Source organism: Elephas maximus, chromosome 23, assembly GCF_024166365.1.
Source record: "Elephas maximus indicus isolate mEleMax1 chromosome 23, mEleMax1 primary haplotype, whole genome shotgun sequence".
Classification (NCBI taxonomy): domain Eukaryota; kingdom Metazoa; phylum Chordata; class Mammalia; order Proboscidea; family Elephantidae; genus Elephas; species Elephas maximus.
The window spans coordinates 1947482-1965418 of NC_064841.1; the positions used below are offsets into that span (position 1 = coordinate 1947482).

General features: G+C 51.2%; 1 protein-coding gene and 1 long non-coding RNA gene across 2 annotated transcripts in view; one reads left to right on the top strand and one right to left on the bottom strand.

Moving 5' to 3' along the window:
• Nucleotides 1-328: 328 nt before the first annotated feature.
• Nucleotides 329-17937, top strand: part of RARRES1 (retinoic acid receptor responder 1) — a 35345-nt gene continuing 17736 nt past the window's right edge. The window contains exon 1 of the mRNA XM_049867173.1: nt 329-689. Within this exon, the coding sequence (XP_049723130.1) occupies nt 396-689 (294 nt within the window). The 5' untranslated portion in view covers nt 329-395. The remainder of the gene's footprint in view (nt 690-17937) is intronic.
• LOC126066273 (uncharacterized) overlaps nt 7278-17937 on the bottom strand; it is a 28251-nt gene continuing 17591 nt past the window's right edge. Inside the window, exons 3-6 of the long non-coding RNA XR_007515051.1 lie at nt 17351-17615; nt 15088-15280; nt 10045-10950; nt 7278-8298 (exon numbers count right to left, since the gene is read on the bottom strand). This is a non-coding gene — a long non-coding RNA (uncharacterized LOC126066273). The remainder of the gene's footprint in view (nt 8299-10044; nt 10951-15087; nt 15281-17350; nt 17616-17937) is intronic.

Below are 17937 nucleotides of genomic sequence, written 5' to 3' on the forward strand. Positions count from 1 at the left end.
TTTATTCTCTCGGGAGTCACAGCCCCAAGCCTGGGAGACCCGAAGCGGGATCGCTCTGTTCTCCCAGGGCGGCGAGATCACAGCCACCTCAGGGGAGAGGAGCCAAGTCCCCGAGCTGGGCCGGGCCGCGCGCTCTCGGGGAGGCGCCCCCTGACCCCTCCGCCCCGCGCGCTCTGGGGGAGGCGCCGCCGTGTCCGGGCGCAGAGCCGGGGCCCCAGGAGCCGGCCGGGGGCGGGGAAGCGGGGGGCCCAGGACCGCGGGGAGCGCGGAGAGGGCGCGGCGAGCGGGGACCCGGCCCCTCCAGCCGGCCGCCCCGGGGCGGAGGGAGGGCGCGCGGCCTTATTTCCGCGAAGCGCCGACACCGCCCGCTTCGTGCCGGTCAGTCGAGCGCAGAGATGCCGCCCGCGTCCGTGCAGCCCCGCCGGCACCCGCCGCCCGCGCCCCGGCCCGGGGGCCCGCGCCCCGCCGCCCCGCTGCTCGCCCTGCTGGCGCTGCTCGCCCTCCCGCGGGCGGCGGGGACCTCGGCGGGCTCCGGGGGGCCCGAGGACCGCGGGCGGTGGCAGGACGCGGGGCCCCCGCGCTGGCTCCTGCAGCAGACGGCGCGCGCGGCGCTGCACTTCTTCAACTTCCGTGCCGGCTCGCCCAGCGCGCTGCGGGTTCTGGCCGCGGTGCAGGAGGGCCGCGCGCGGGTGAGTCCGGGGGGCGCGAGGCGAGCGCCAGGCGTCCTCCAGGTGTGCAGGGCGCAGAAGGAGCCCACAGGCGCTCAGGCGGCGAAGGTGTTTCACAGGGCAGCGCTCTCGACCGTCCCCATACCTGGGAGACAGGCGTCTGGGTAAACTGAGGAAAGGGCCCCAAGGACAAAGCTTAATCTTGTCTAGAGGTACCCAGGGTGGCTGCTATGCAACCAGGGACCGATTACCTAATAAACAGGCACAAACTGGCTTTTTTTTTTTTTTTTTACTGGCTTACTTATGCTTACTTACTAATCTGTAGTGCACAGTTTCACCACATCAAAAGTGTGTTTAAACCCATGTGAAATTGTGCACCACACATCAGTGAATAAACACAAGGGAGCCAGTGCGTTATCTTGATTACTGGTTAACCTGCCTTGTATGCAGACGTGGGCGAATACCAGGTAGTTACCATGCTGGAACGAAGGGACTGTCTGTCCCTTGTTAATTGCAGGCCACCAAGCAAGGGCTTCAGGGTAATGTGGCTGGAATGTGAGTGTCAAGAACCGTCCTAATCTTGGCGCCTGCTTCAATATATGGGACTGAGTGAACAGGGCACAGTTTTCTATAAGCGAATCAATGGGGAAGTTGTAATGTGGTTGCGTTTGGAGGCACCGGGGGCAGGTATCCTTTTGTGTCTGTGGCTTAGGCTGTTTTCTTCATCAGATACAGCAACAGGAGAGTTACACACTGACATTAAATTAAGCCCCAAAACAATGTTACTACTTCCAATAATCCCCAAATATTATACAAAGCTTGCAGACGCATAGCCTCAAAGACTCTGGAATTAAATGTAGAGTGTAAGTAGGTTAAGTCTTCAAGCCCGGCAGTTGGAGTTTCTGTTAGGATTGTCCTAGGCTCAGAGTCAGACGCAGGGGCGAAAGCTTGGCCTTGGTTCTTCAAAGAGATAACCCTGCAGCGACGGCTGCTAAACTCACTGAATTATGAAATCAATTTGTTGCTAGAAAAAAAGGCAACCTATTCTTATCACCAGAGCTCTGGTGGCCAGTGATTAAGCGTTCAGCTGCTAATCAAAAGGTCGGCGGTAGCGATCTACCCACCACTCCTGGGAAGCCCTACCGGCAGTTCTGCTCTGTCCTGTGGGGTTGCTATGAGTTGGAATCAATTCAACGAGTTTGATTTTGGTTTGGTTATTCTTATTACCTGTTTTAACAATTCTATTGTCTCTGGATGGGGGCGGTGGGGGGGTTCAGTTTTACTAGCCCAGCAAAGAAGTGAGTGAACAGAGCTGAGAGTTTTCAGTCAGGGGAGAAGAGTGGCAACCGCCCAGAGCCCCTAAAGGGGCCCCCTGGAGATTTGCCCCTAGCTGTCAGTGGGGAAGATTCCCTGCAAAAAACCAAACTGAGATTTCTAAAGTACACCAGTTTTCAGATTCCAGGGTGTTTTTCCTTCTTTCCAAGACCAAAAAAAATATTTTTCATTTGTATTCATCTAGTCACCCCCTTGAAAAATAAATGAAATTCTTGGCACCCTTCACAAAATAATCAAGTTGGCCCTCAGAGCCTGAGAGTTAAGCAAAAATTCCCTTTGTCTTTCACAAAGCATCCAGTGTTCTTCATCTGTAATGTTATATCACAGAATTTTGAAGGAATACTTCTCTTTTAGCCAAAAAAGAGAATTAAGTTGAGACAAATACATGGAAAGGAGAAGGGATTAAAAAGTTGAAAAATCCAGGGTGTTGACCCTTAGAAAGGTTAGCCTGTTGTTTTCTGGTTCACCTTTTTTTCCCTCCAAAATTGGTTATAATGCTTTAAAATTGGGGCACTGGGGAAGAGAGCTCGGTGACTTTTTCAGGGCCAGGAGTCTCTAGAGACCCAAACGGTTTCAGTTTCTCCCAGGAAATTGTTTTCTTCCAACTCATTTGCAGGGGTGGTCAAGGCCGGCTGGTGCAGGGTGTGTCACATCTATGATGGTGACATGGCAGGGTCTTCAGAGATGGTAGAGGCAAGGGGAGGTGGCTGGGAGTGAGCCCTGATTCCTACTGGGTGGTGGAAATGGTTAACGCACTTGGCTGCTAGCCAAAAGGTTGGAGGTTCGAGTCTCCCCAGAGATGTTTTGGAAGAAAAACCTATTGATCTACTTCTGAAAAATCAGCTGTTGAAAACCCCCTGGATCGCAGCTCTGCTCTGACACACGGGGTCGCCCTGAATCGGAGCAGACGCTACAGCGATTGTTCCGTGTGTGTCTTTCCTGAACGTGGGGGACCAGCCCGTGGGTATTGTAGGGGAGCCCTGATACCAGCCCCGGCTCTGCCTCCGGTGAGCCACATGACCCAGACAAGGTCAGTAAGCTTCCTCTGGCTATTTCCCCATTTGGAATGGGAATAGCTCATGTCCTGCCAACCACGCCTGGTCCTTTTAGGAATCCCCCAAGATGATGTATGTGTCAACTGTCAGGCATAAAAATGAGAGTTTCCGTTCATTCATCAGCTAGTTCCTGAGCTCTGCTATGTGACAGGCAGTTAGCGCATCCCTAATTCAGATGTGGGGTGAGGTGGGGTGGGGTGGTCAGCGATTGTGGCCCTAGTTCAGTTCTGGGGTGGGTGGGGTGGAGTCGCTATGAGGCGGAATGGACCCCAGAGCAATAGTCTGGGGTGGAGTTGTCAGAGAAGGCCTCTTTGAGATTCATTAGGTTTTGAAGCAGCCGCTGGGCTCCCGCGTGGGGCATTCAGTACGGCTACAAGCTCGGCTGCAGCAGTCACCCGAAGTTAAAAAAAAAAAGGTTGATCCCTCAGACTTGGTTTTCACTCTTTATGTCCTCGGTGAGTTGTCAGCGAACGCTCAGCTCATCCACCCAGGACTGATCAGGAGGGAGAGACTCCCGGGTGCGCAGGAGGAGGGGCGGGGCTCCTGGAGCCCCCCAACTCTGGGATGGGCGCGCTCCTCTGTAAAGAGAGAGCGTGGACTGTGTCAGGGCTCCTGGAACCCCCCAACTCTGGGATGGGCGCGCTCCTCTGTAAAGTGAGAGTGTGGACTGTGTCAGGGCTCCTGGAGCTCCCCAACTCTGGGATGGGTGCGCTCCTCTGTAAAGTGAGAGTGTGGACTGTGTCAGGGCTCCTGGAGCTCCCCAACTCTGGGATGGGCGCGCTCCTCTGTAAAGTGAGAGTGTGGACTGTGTCAGGGCTCCTGGAGCTCCCCAACTCTGGGATGGGTGCACTCCTCTGTAAAGTGAGAGCGTGGACTGTGTCAGGGCTCCTGGAGCCCCCCAACTCTGGGATGGGCGCGCTCCTCTGTAAAGTGAGAGCGTGGACTGTGTCAGGGCTCCTGGAGCCCCCCAACTCTGGGATGGGTGCGCTCCTCTGTAAAGAGAGAGCGTGGACTATGTCAAGGCTGCTGGAGCTGAGGGCCCACCAGTGGGTCACGGAAGCAGTTTAGTAGGGTGCAGTCCTTTGTGGGGTACAAGCTGTTCTAGCTCATGAAGAAGCCAGGGTCAGTAGGCGCCCTACATGTTTGAAACGTGTACGTATGAACTAGGTCGTGATGAGGAATGCATTTCTTGCTGTGGGTTTCAGCTACAAAAAGTTTTGGAAGTGGACCAGATGATTGTTCTCCCCAGATGATTCCTGCACCCACCTTTGCAACGCCTCCAGGGCAGGTGATTTCCTAGCTCTGCGAGAACCCCTCGTTTTAGAAACCCTGTTGCCCTCTAGTGGTGAGACTCGCTAATAGCTGTGGTGGTCAATGCAGGGGAGCGCTGAGCAGAAATCAACGCTAGCTGGCAGCCCAGGAGACTGTTCTGGGGTTTGCCAATTTTAGGGCGAGATCACAAGACTAAGGCTTGCGTTCCCTCCTTGCCCCCTGCCCCATGCCATCTTTTTTGGCCTTACACTACCCTGCCATGACCAGTGAGGCCTCTACTTTTCCCTTCTCACCTGGCACAGCCTCAGGCCCCACCCACGGCACCCTGGATCAGCCCCCGAGGTTCTCCCCACACCCCACTACTTGAGGCTGCCCTTATTCAGAGGAAAGTCTCTTCTTGCCACCCAGCAAGTTCTGGCACCACCAGTCTCTGCCTGAGCAGCCTGTGAGGGCCCAGCCCGCCGAGGACATTTAGCGATTGTCTGAGATCTTCAAGTGCACATCTAGCCCAGAGAGAGGCAATCAGCCGCTGTGTGAAGATTAGTCACCCTCTCAGTCATCTAGTGCTGCTATAACAGAAATACCACCAGCGGCTTCAACAAACAGAAATTTATTCTCTCTCAGTCTAGGAGGCTAGAAGTCCAAATTCAGGGCACAGCTCCAGGGGAAGGCTTTCTTCCTCTGTTGACTCTTGGGGAAGGTCCTTGTCATCGGTCTTCCTCTGGTCTAGGAGTTTCTCGGCATGGGAACCCTGGGTCCTAACGACATGCTCCACTCCTGGCTCTTCTTGCTTGGTGGTGGTGAGGTCCCTCTCCTCTGCTGGCTTCTCTCTTTTCTATCTCAAAAGAGATTGACTCAGGATACAAACTAACCCTGTAGATTCAGTCCTGCCTCTAATACTAACATAACTGCCTCTAATCTGCCTCATTAACATCATGGAGTTTAGGATTTACAACACATAGGATAAGCACGTCAGATCACAAAATGGTGGACAATCACACAATACCGGGGACCGTGGCCTAGCCAAGTTGACACACATTTTGGGGGGACATGATTCAATCCGTAACCATCACTTAAGGTAGCGGCCCTCTGACCAGGGCAGGACCAGTTGTTGGAAGTGTAATTGGAACATTTAACCAAAGTATGTGTGTGCTTTAATTGCTTCAATTTAAATTAAAGTCTAGCAATGTAAATTTATCACTTGTATTTTGATATAGGGCCAAGGCCATTTATTGGAGTTCGTTATTATCTTTTTATCAAAAACCACACCCTTAATGGACCATCTGTGATTTCCATTTTGGTTTCCTTACAGTGAACGCTTTCAAAGAGGGAAGTGTATAATCCTCTACCTTTTTTTCCCCTTTTTTCTTGCCCAGTCTTGAGTCACTCACACCCAATTCAACGGCAGAAGTTTTAGACACTTGACTTTATCGATTCTTCCTGAAGCATTTAACTTGGTTTTCATGAATATAACATCTTTTTGGCTTTTTTGCACTTGCTTCTCACCAGTTTACATAATATTTGTGTTATTAGACCCTAAGTACAACGGGCATAAACAGGCTTGGAGCAAAACCAACTGACTTTTGGTGAGGTCAGGCCACCTGGTGCAGTTGGAAGCAGGAGTCCACATCAGAGTGCTGTGGACGCCGTCCGTGTGTCTGGCAGGGGCTGGAGGGTGTCAGGTGAGGACCCAGCAGGTCGGGAGTCCACATCAGAGCGCTGTGGACGCCGTCTGCATGTCTGGCAGGGGCTGGAGGGTGTCAGGGGATGACCCTGGAGGTCGGTTAGCAGAGTCTCTGCTGTAGGAAGAAGATGCCATTCTGTGTTGTTGTTGTCGACCTAGAGCACTTTAATCCAAATTAGCCGTCTAATTACTCAGTCTTCTTGGAGTCGTCTTCTCTCCATTAGTGTCCATAATTGAGAGGTGATCGTTCAGAATAGGAAAAGAATGCACTAAGTAGGTCACAGAAACAAAAGCTGGAGGGCTAAAACGGCCGCAATGAATATGGAGGGAAAGATAAGTAATAAAACGCTGGAGTGGAACAGCTTTCCTTCCGTGTAAGGAAGGCTTCTAAGTGCTTTTACCATCACAGTGGAAGGGTGCTGGGTGGGACTGGCAAGGTGAGCGGGGCGCTCACTCTTCAGAGCCCTTACACTTGCCCTTCGGAAGAAACAATTCCTGAAAGCCCAGAACAGAGAGCAAACACCGCCTTTCTGAGCACAGCCTCGCTCTTTTGGGATTTCAGGAATCTGAAGTGAAGCAGACACACCCGAGGTCTCTGCCCTGCCCATCCCCACCCCCACACCCAACGGTGCCCACCTGGTCTGCCCTGAGCCCCCCACCCCCACCACAGCACCTACCTGATCTGCCCCCCCACCTACCACCACAGCATCCACCTGATCCACCCCCCTACCACAGCACCCATGTGGCCTGCCCCCCCACCACCACCCCAGCACCCACCTGGTCCGCCCCCCCACCCACCACAGCACCCATGCGGTCTGCCCCCCCCACCGACCACTATAGCACCCACCTGGTCTGCCCCCCACCCACCACCACAGCATCTACCTGGTCTGCTCCCCCACCCACCACCACAGCACCCATGTGGTCTGCCCCCCCCACCACAGTACTCACGTGGTCTGTCCCACAACCCCCACAGCACTCACCTGGTCTGCCCCCACCACAGCACCCACCTGGTTGTCCCCCCACCCACCACCACAGCACCCACATGGTCTGCCCCCTCACCCACCACCACAGCACCCACCTGCTCTGCCCCCCCACCCCCACAGCACCCACCTGGCCTGCCCCCCCCACCCCCACAGCACCCACCTGGCCTGCCCCCCCACCATAGCACCCACCTGGTCTGCCCCCCCCACCCCCACATCACCCACCTGGTCTGCCCCCCCGACCCACTGCCACAGCACCCACCTGGTCTGCAGCTTTGGCTGTAGAGTCTTGGTCTAGTATGCGAGGGCCCTGGGGGGAAAACCGGCTCTGGCCCCCCTGGCTAACCACACCCAGATGAGCTGGTAAGGAGGGATGCTTTTAACCATCTTGTAATAAGTCATTTTTGAACCACAATCATTTTTCACCAGCCCCTGACATTTTCCATCGTCTTTTCACGTGTGGTGTCACAGCCAATGAAGCGTGTAGTAATAGACCTTTGGTACTAGTCACCGTCGAGCCAGCCTGACTCATGGTGACCCCACGCGTGTCAGAGCGGAACGGTGCTCCACGGGGCCAGCCTGACTCGTGGTGACCCCACGCGTGTCAGAGCCGAACGGTGCTCCACGGGGCCAGCCTGACTCGTGGTGACCCCACGCGTGTCAGAGCGGAACGGTGCTCCACGGGGCCAGCCTGACTCGTGGTGACCCCACGCGTGTCAGAGCCGAACGGTGCTCCACGGGGCCAGCCTGACTCGTGGTGACCCCACGCGTGTCAGAGCCGAACGGTGCTCCACGGAGTTTTCAATGGCTGGTTTTCAGAGCGAGATCACCAGGCCTTTCTTCTGAGGCATCTCCGGGTGGACTCAAACTGCCAACCTCTTGGTTAGCAGCCGAGCGCTTAACCACTGCACCACCAGGGCTCCTTTTAGAGACTCCACAGACGGTTAAAATGAAAGACCTCACTTTTCCACACCAGTGGGAAAGGGCAGGTGTGTGAGGACAAAGAGTCACAGATTCTTTCAAAAGCCAGTTATGCCGACTTTGGGATGGCACCGTTGACTCAGAGAACTCTAGAAGCTTCCAGCCAATACGGCAGAGCTCACGGATGCCCTCGGGCAGAGGCCCAGCACCCCGACCCTCTCGCTGACTTGCCTTCCACGTAAATTTCCCAAAGATTCTCAAAGGTTGAGCTTTTGCCAAGGAAGAGGTTAAGTGGTAAGAAAAAACTCCTTAAAGGGCGACCATTTCAGGAAGGCACTTTGAGGGTGTTTCTGTCTTCATTTCACACCTGGCTGGTGCAATCCCTGTGGGCAGGCAGAGGACGGTGATCAGGGGAGCTCAGCTCCTCCACCGGCTTTTCTATAAACCGGAGCCCTGGTGGTGCAGTGGCTAGAAGCTCGGCTGCTAACCAAGGTCTGCAGTTCGAATCCACCAGCCTCTCCTTGGGAACCTTGTGGGGCAGTTCTATTCTGTCCTATAGGGTCACTGTGAGTCAGAATCAACTCCATGGCAATGGGTTTGGTTTTCTTGGTTTGAAGTAATGATGGTCCCTCCTGACAGGGTTGTTATGGGGATTTTAATGAGACGACGCATTGATCTTGGTACCTCATATGTAACATGACCTCAATAAATGTTAAAGTTTCCATAACGCTGGACATTGGCAGTACACTTTTTTTGGAATGCTCTCCTGACTTCAGAATCTTAGTGATTTTTCTTCACCCCCTCCGCCCCCCCATGCGTTTCCTAGAGTCTGTAATTCCCACATTTGTTAGTTGTCTCTCTGAGTTAGGACAATAAAGATTCCATTTAATATCACCGAAAGGTGAAAAACAGGAATCCGAAAGAAGGATTACAGCTAGACTCGGGAGAGGTGGTTCAGATCACAGCCCTGAGGGCACAGGGCAAGCTGGGCTGCTTCCTGAGGACGGCATGGTCTGGGGCACCGTGTGGCCTGTGGGCCAGAAGCACTGGCTCCCTTGGGAGCTTGTGAGGCTTGGGAAGTCTTGGGCCTCACCCCACTCACCCCAGACCTTCTGAATCCAAGCCTACATTTAAGCATTTCAACAAGGTGATTCCAGCACCGCAAAAGTGGAGGAAGCTCTGGGTTACAACCTGAAATTTGACACCTGAGGATGGACTGGCCATGTACTTTCCAGCCCCCCAAAAACAAAACAAACCCACTGCCGTCCAGTCAATTCCAACCCTATAGGACCGAGTAGAACCCATAGAGTTTCTAAGGAGCACTGGTGGATTCAAACTGCCAAGCTTTTGGTTAGCAGCTGTAGCTCTTAACCACTACACCACCAGGTCTCCCCTTCTAGCCCAGGTGCCCTTGACCCTGACACCATTAAAAGCCACCACCGCCCGGCTCCTCCCTCAGACCCATGAATCAGGAGCTCCACAGGGTGACTGGATGTTGGGATTTTCCTACAGCCCTTCCTGGTAGTCCCAGCAAGAGCATGTTCCTGCCCCTCAGAGCCAGCACCTGTCCAGGCCATGGCGGAGGTCCTGGATAAAAGGCCCAGGGCCTCTGCCCACAAGATGCCAGGGTAGCCTCAGTGGAAGCCCCATCTCTCCCCAGCAGGACCCTGGACCATACAGACACACCTCACTCCCCAGCAGGACACCACCACCACCACACAGACCCACCTCACTCCCCAGCAGGACCCCACCACCACCACCACCACCACACAGATCCATCTCACTCCCCAGCAGGACCCCCCCGCCACCACCACCACAGACCCACCTCCCTCCCCACCAGGACCCCTCCCCCTCCCCCACCACCACACAGACCCACCTCCCTCCCCAGCGGGACGCCCCCACCACACAGACCCACCCATCCACTGTTGTCCAAGGACCCTGGGCACCTTCCTCCTCCCGTCCATGACCAGCAAGCCCTGCCATCCTCCTCTGGACAGCTGCCCCTGTGGGGGAGGATCCACCCTGGGAAGGAGGTGGGCTTCCCAGACCTCGGTTTGAGTGCGGTCTCCCCAACCGTGAGCTGCGCCGCCTTGGGCTTCAGTTTTCTCAGCTGCAAGCTGGATGCTTACCAAGTGTATTCATCTCCCACTGCTGCCGTAACAGATCACCACAAGTTTAGCGGCTTGAACAGCACAAAGTCATCTTCTTACAACTTTGGAGGCCAGAAGTCCTAAAGTCAGTGTGTTGGCAGGGCAGCATTCTTTGAGGGAAATCCACTTCCTTGCCTTTTCCAGCTTTCCATCCTCCATGTTCAAAGCCTGTGGCAGAGCGTCTTCTGTCTCTGACCCTCCAGTGTCCCTCTCATGGGACTTCTGAGATTACACGGGGCCCACCTGGGTGAATCTCCCCATCTCAAGATCCTTAATCACATCTGCAAACCCCCTTTTGCCGTGTAAGGTAACATATTCGTAAAAACCAAACCCACTGCTGTGGGGTCTATTCCAACTCCCAGCAACCCTACAGGACAGAGCAGAACTGCCCCATGGGGTTTCCAAGGCTGTAGTCTTTATGGAAACAGACTGCCACATTTTTCTCTCAAGCGGAGCGGCAGGTAGAAGCCACCGAGCTTTCAGTTAGCGGCTGAGCACTTAACCACAGCACCACCACAGCTCCTCAACATATTCATGGGTAATGGGAACTAGTATGTGGACATCTTTGGGGCCATCACTCAGCTCACCACACCCAGCGTTGGGGTGGGCGTGACTCAGGCAAGTACTCACCACCGTGCCTGACAAGTGACAGAACCCAGGAAATGTCGCCCATTGCCGGCCACAGCCTCGATAATCTCACCTCTGAGTGCCTGCCCTGTACACCCGGTTTGATGTGTGGCTGTAGGCTGCTTTGTTTCCGCTCCTGAACAGCCAGCTTCATCTCCATGTGGCCTGTGGGTCTGCGTCTCCCCAATGAGACCATAAGCTCCTTCAGGGCAGAGGCTGCCTGTCTCCTTATCCTCTCTGTGGCACTGGCACAGGGCCCTGTAGGAGACAAATACTAAATATGCTAAATAAAGGTGTTGGAACTGCGCTGGGACCACTAGGGCATCCAGAAAGGAGTCCAGGCCCATCCATTCCCAGCCCTTCCAGGGGGAGAACCCAACACCTCATACCCCTCTAACAGCCAGCCTTTCCTAAAGAGCCACACTGAGAGCCCAGCGGGACCGGAAGGGGAACTCCTCCGGCCATTTCTACTCTGACGTCCTTTTCCAGAGTCAGGAACTAGTACGGAAGCTGGATAAAGAGAGAGGAGCTCACAGCCTTCAGTCTCTTTCTCTCCACCGCTACTTAACCTGATGAAGCAAAGACTCGAATGCAAAGCTCTCCTGGGCCCACTGTGTGGGGCTTAACCAGAAGGTCGCTGATTTTTGCTCCACAAACTGGATTCACTATAATCTGGCATTGCCCAGGAGAAGGAAAATGAAATAAAATAATTCCAGATCTAATGTAATACACTGATGTTCTGTGTCCAGAACGTAAGAACAGCACAGCCATTTTTATCCGCAAATGAGTTGTTTGTCTCCAATGAGCCTGACTCATAGAGCTAACCTTATAAAACGAAGATGTTCGTGTTTACTGGAATAGCGTGACATTTATGCTTTCTTATCAAACATGAAGGCTGGAGGGGACATTTAGAAGCTGAGTGAGTTAGACTGATGGGACCCAGTTATGTACGGGGAGATTAGAATCGCCTGTGGATTCTGTCCAGCACAGGCTTGTCCTCACTCACCCATGCCCTTAGCCTTAAAACTTGAAGTTTAAAGTTGCTGCAGCTGACTGTACGGCAACATGAAGGGACAGTGCTCAGCAACCAAAGGCAGCGAGAACAACGGGTGGTACCTTCCCCAAAGCACAGGGTTTCCCTTCTGTAGACTCACTTTGGGCAGAATCCTGGCTTTGGAGACTCCCAGAGTCACAGTTTCTGGGGGCGCCTGTGGCAGCCAACAGCAGGGTTTCTGGGGAACACCATCCTTGGGCCACCCAGCGTCTTTTATTTGCTCCAGGTGTCTGTTGTTCTTTGAGTGAGTTTAAAGGAGTTTTTCATGGTTTTTGTTTTGTGTAGGTTTTCAAAAATGTCCTTCTGAGATAAATATCTATTGTTCATCCTTCACCAAATAAGTACCTTTTTGCCATCTTTCATCACATTCTTCAGGTTTATCTTGAATGCCCACACCCAATATTTCAATGACAGCTTTACTTTCCAAAAAATTGAATAGTGTGATGGTTAAGGCCATGTGTCAGTTTGGCTGGGCTATGATTCTCAGTGGTTTGGCAGTTAAGTAATGATGTAATTTGGAGGTTGTGTAATGATGTAATCATCCTCCATGACATGATCTGATGTGATCAGCCAATCAGTTGTAAGGAGCGTTTCCTCAGGGGTGTGGCCTACATCCAGTATATGTATATGAAAGTTCTGGCAAAGGCCTGCTGTATTGCCTGCTGATCTTGGGAATTCGTCAGCCTCTGTAGCCCATGAGTCGGCAGCCTGCCACCTGACTTGCTGATCTTGGGTTCTTTAGCCCCTGCAGCTAAGTGAATCAGGAGAAGCTTCCAACCTGATGCCTGACCCATGGACTTGGCACTTGCCAGCCTCTACAACCGTGTGAGCCTCTGCGTACATGCATATGTGTACATGCTTCCCTGGTTTTCCTCCTCTAGAGAACCCAGCCTAAGACATACAGTGTCTAAAAGATAGTCCAGACAAGCACTGGAGGAAGTCTTTGATTCGCTGACATAAAAACAAAGCTCGGTGTTGTGTGGTAAACTCGAGAGTTGCTGTTAGGATGTGGAGTTTTAATTTCTTCACGGGCACATAAATGTCACTTATAGAACAGCAGCCACCCACATAACACGAAGCAAGTGGTAAATGTCCTTCAAAAATCATCTTAATCCAGGCTGCCATCTCCAAATGTTCCTGCTTCAAAACAGCACGCGGAATACCACCACGGAGTTTGCTGGTTGTGTTCCCTGGAGCTGGGGTGGACCTCCCACCTTAACTGTCCAGTCGTGAATATGAGCCATCTGATAGCTAATTTAGCCAACTGTTTGTTACTTTAAGAAGATTAGCTCCATAGGTAACTTAAAAATGAATTTGTCGCCTGCTTTTATACTATTTCACAAGGGCTTTGAAAAAGCTGAGGACACAAGTTTGTCTATTAGTTCTAATTTTTTTTTTTTTAAGGCAAAGAGCCTCTAACCCCTGCTTTCTAGTATGTGTACGATGTGACTTCCATATATATATATATAAATGATTGTGCCCGAAGCAAACTTCCTCAGATGGTGCACTGTTTGTTTAAAATAATCACGTATTTTATTCCAAAAAAAAAAAAAAAGCTACACTTTATGGTAACATTGCTCCATTTCTTTAGTCCACGTGATACCCTCGGGCCTCTGGAGAGAATTCACCGCCATGTCCTCTGTCTCGTAATTCAGGGGTTCAGCTACGTTCCAGTGCTTGTCACCTGGGTTACCTGTCACTTTCTAGGCAGAGCCCAGTGGTCCACCACGTCTAGACCTGAGGTTCTCCAAGTGTGGTCCCTGCACCAGCAGTACCAGCACCACCTGGAAGTGGCTAACATGAAAATTGTCAGGCCACCCCCATATCAGAACTCTGGCGGTGGGGCCAGCAGGCTATGTTTTAGCAAACTCTCCTGGGGATTCTGATGCTTACTGGAATTTGAGAACCACCACCCTGGGATGAAGTCCCTGTAAAAGGCCTTCTCTGATGTGGCCCCATCCACCGTTGTAGCTGCCACCTCAATTATACACTACCGTAGTGAACTCACTAACTCCACACCGGGCTGCCCACCCGCAAGCCCCAGGCCGCTCGCTCGCCAGCACACTCTGGCTCACATTCTTCCTTGTCCTGGGCGCCCTCTCCCTTTCTCCCTGCTCCTCTCAGTCCCAGTCCTTCCTAGAACTTCCCCACCTGCCCTGGGCCACACTGTTGTTTATACCTTGTCTGCAAGGGCCTGAGTCCAGGGGCTCCTTCTGAAGTCCCAGGTCATCTTCACTCCCATGCCCTGCCTGGCCCTCTGCCTTCCAGAAGAAGGTTTGGGGTGGTTCTTGTCTACAGCTGAGATCCCAGGCTAACAGTGATGTCTCACTCTCTAACACACCAGCAGCCAGCTTGCTTTCTTCCTTGTCTTAGGGAAAAGTTGCTGGCCTCTGTTTCTTGGAACTTCTGTGCAGTATAACATGAAAACCATGGCCCCGCAGCTAGGCTTACTGTGTCTTTGAGTAAATTCCTTAAGCTTGAGCAAGTACCTCAGTTTATTCATCTTTAAAATGGGGATAACAATAGCACCCACCTGAAAAGGCTTTTGTGATGTACTAAGTTAATGCCTGGGCACTGCTGAGGCACATGGTGAGTATTCTCTCTCTATATTGTTGTTACGTGCTGTCCAGTCGGTTCCAACTCATAGCGACCCTATAGGACAGAGCAGAACTACTCCATAGGACTTCCAAAGAGCAGCTGGTGGATTTGAACTGCTGACTTTTTTGGTTAGTAGCCAAGCTCTTAACCACTGTGCTGTCGGGGCTCCAGATATATATATACACATACGTATATGAGTATACATGTATAGATTTATACATATGTATACATACACACACACACACATATATATTGGAAACACTGGTGGCATAGTGGTTAAGAACTGCAGCTGCTAACCAAAAGGTTGGCAGTTTGAATCCACCAGACGCTCCTTGGAAACTCTATGGGGCAGTTTTACTGGGTCCTATAAGGTTGCTATGAGTTGGAATCGACTCAATGGCAATGGGTTAGTTTTTTTTTTTTTTTTTTGGTTATACATATATATATATCGCACTGGGCAAATCTGCTGCAAAAGACCTCCTTAAAGTGTTCAAAAGCAAAGATGTCACCTTGAAGACTGAGGTGTGCCTGATCCAAACCATGGTATTTTCAGTTGCCTCATATGTATGTGAAAGCTGGACAATGAATAAAGAAGATCGAAGAATGACACCTTTGAATTGTGGTGTTGGCGAAGAATACTGAATATACCATGGGCTGCCAAAAGAACGAACAAGTCTGTCTGGGAGGAAGTACAACCAGAATGCTTCTTAGAAACAATGATGGAGAGACTTTGTCTCACATACTTTGAACTTGTTATCAGGAGGGATCAGTCCCTGGAGAAGGAGATCATGCTTGGTAGAGGGCCAGCGAAAAAGAGGAAGACCCTCCAACAATGGGCTCAAGCATAACAACGATTGTGAGGATGGTGCAGGGTTGGGCAGTGTTTCGTTCTGTTGTACACAGGGTCGCTATGAGTTGGAACCGACTCGACGGCACCTAACAACAATATGAAACAAACACAAAAACAAATGAGAGCATGAGCCAAGGCTTCAGTGGTTTATGATTGTAAAGCATTTAGTTCTAGGCTATAGTACATAAAGCCTGGTTTTATACAAAATTAAAAAGAAATCTAGAGCAAAAAGCTACTAATTAACTCATTCCTTCAGGTTTTATAGCCACGTGGTTGTTTGCTTTGTTTTCTGACTTTTTCTTTATATAAAGAGCCTTATTCTGGAAGATATTAGAATAGTGTTCTTTGCCTCTGGCTGTGTTTTTTAAAAAAAAAAGATGTAAAATCTCCCAATCTGTTCTGCAGATGGACAGTTTTGGCACCCTGGGGATGGAAGAAAGGAAAGCAATGCAGCCTGCCATTACAGGCATGCTCCTTATCTCAGGAGAGACAGAGCCGCCTGCCACTTCCCCAGCCAGATTCAGGGCTTTCAGAGATGTTTGTTAAGCTCTTCGTTTCTTCACTGGCTTTTAATTTATTGGATTGGCTCTTGGACCAAGTAGCTGCAGTAACTCATTGTACAAGCCACAGAGGGGGGACCTTCAGCAAGAAGGGTTACATCTGACCTTGAGAGACTGCCTCTGGAGTCCCAGAAGCTGAGCTTCTAGTTTCAAATGCCATACATAGCGAGCAATTTACCACACACCTCAAACCTAATCACACTTAGAATGTGGAACACAAACGAAAAAATAAGTTCAAGATGTGGGCTGGCGGCATTTATACCAAGTCACATGCACCCCGTTGCTTTGGGCTGGATTAACATTTTCTAAGTGCTTTTATATCTTTTTTTATTTTATTGTGGAAAAAATATATGAAACAAAATGTCTGCCAATTCAACCATTTTCACACGTACAATTCAGTGACATTGATTATGTTCATCACATTGTACAACCATCAGCACTATCCGTTTCCAGATCATCCCACCACCATTGACAGGACCTCGGTGCCCCCTGAGCAATGGTCCTCCTTTTCCCCCGCCCCACCCCGGAAACCGCTAATAAGCTTTGGCTGCTATACATTCTGGTGGCGTAGTGGTTAAGTGCTACAGCGGCTAACCAAGAGGTTGGCAGTTCAAATCCGCCAGGCGCTCCTTGGAAACTCTATGGGGCAGTTCTACTCTGTCCTATAGGGTCGCTTTGAGTTGGAATCGACTCGACGGCAGTGGGTTTGGTTTTTTTTGGTTTTGCTATACATTCGCCTTCTTCATATTGTGGGATCACACAGTATTCAACCTTTTTGACTGACTTTATTACATAGCTATTCATTTTTAGCTCCTAACAGGACTTGTGGAACCCTGGTAGTGCAGTGGCTAAGAGTTCAGCTGCTAACCAAAAGGCCGACAGTTTGAATCCACTAGCCACTTCTTGGAAACTATGGGGCGGTTTTATTCTGCCCTACAGGGTTGCTATGAGTCAAAATCGACTCGATGGCAACGGGTTTGGTTTGGTTATAGGACTTGTATCTGTCCACCATATGTGTCTCTCTGTTACCACTGCCACCACCTTGGGTCAAGGACCCCTCTCACCTGCCCCCTAAAATAGGCTCCTACGCAGTCTCTGCGTTCACTCTGGGCACCCTCATAATGGTGTCCTGTCTGCGGCTTTGCATTTCTCTAGGATAGAAGCCTCGCTGTGGCCTGCAGGCCTTTATCACAGAATATTTTTAATCAAAGACAGCCACAGTTGAACACGATCCTAAAACCACTGCAGCGTGACTTGCTGCCTTGTGCTAACCGCACCCACAGGGCCTCCCTCGGGCTTATCTTGGGAGGAGGCAGCAGAGCAGCACCCAGGAACTTGTGACTCGAAGTGAGAGGGAGAGGCCTTTGTAGGAGGTAAAAGGACTGCATCTTGATAAAAGATAAAGTGAAACCAAAAACACCAAAATCGTATTTTGGATAAAATGTAGATGCTTTTAAGAGCAAGCACGTAATTAAAACAAAATAAGGAAATCAAATCAACAAAGAAAATAAGCCTTAAAAAGGACAGACTCCATACCTGGCCCCACTCGCGGTCTCTGTGAATCACATAAAGAACCTGTACTGGCACCTCACTCACCTCCGTGTGTTTCCAAATACTGTTCGCATCAGATCATGCCTTAGATGCTCATTTAGAGCAGGCACAGGTACACTTTCACCATAAAGAAGGCTTTGTGGATCATTCCAGGCAGCAAGTAAGCGTTGTGTTCCCCGGTTTACCACTGGTGTGAAGGCTGCAGTGCGTCTGGACACGCCTCTTCTACATGTATGTCTTCTCTGGGGGATTTTGTGAAATTCCCTGGCTTCATACTGCCATGGACTTCCAGAAGAAGCAGCAGATCTGTCTTGGGAGAAGTACAGCCAGAGTGCTCCTCAGAAGCAAGGATGGCGAGACTTCATCTCACATACTTTGGACATGTTATCAGGAAGGATCAGTCCCTGGAGAAGGACTTCATGCTTGGTAAAGTAGAGGGTCAGCGGAAAAGAGGAAGACTCTCAGTGAGATGGACTGACCCAGCGGCTGCAACAAGGGGCTCAAACATAGCAATGATGGTGAAGATGGCACAGGACTGGGCAGTGTTTTGTTCCATTGTACACAGGGTGGCTATGAATTGGAACCAACTCGACGGCACCTAACAACAACAACAACACTGCCTCTGTGCGAGC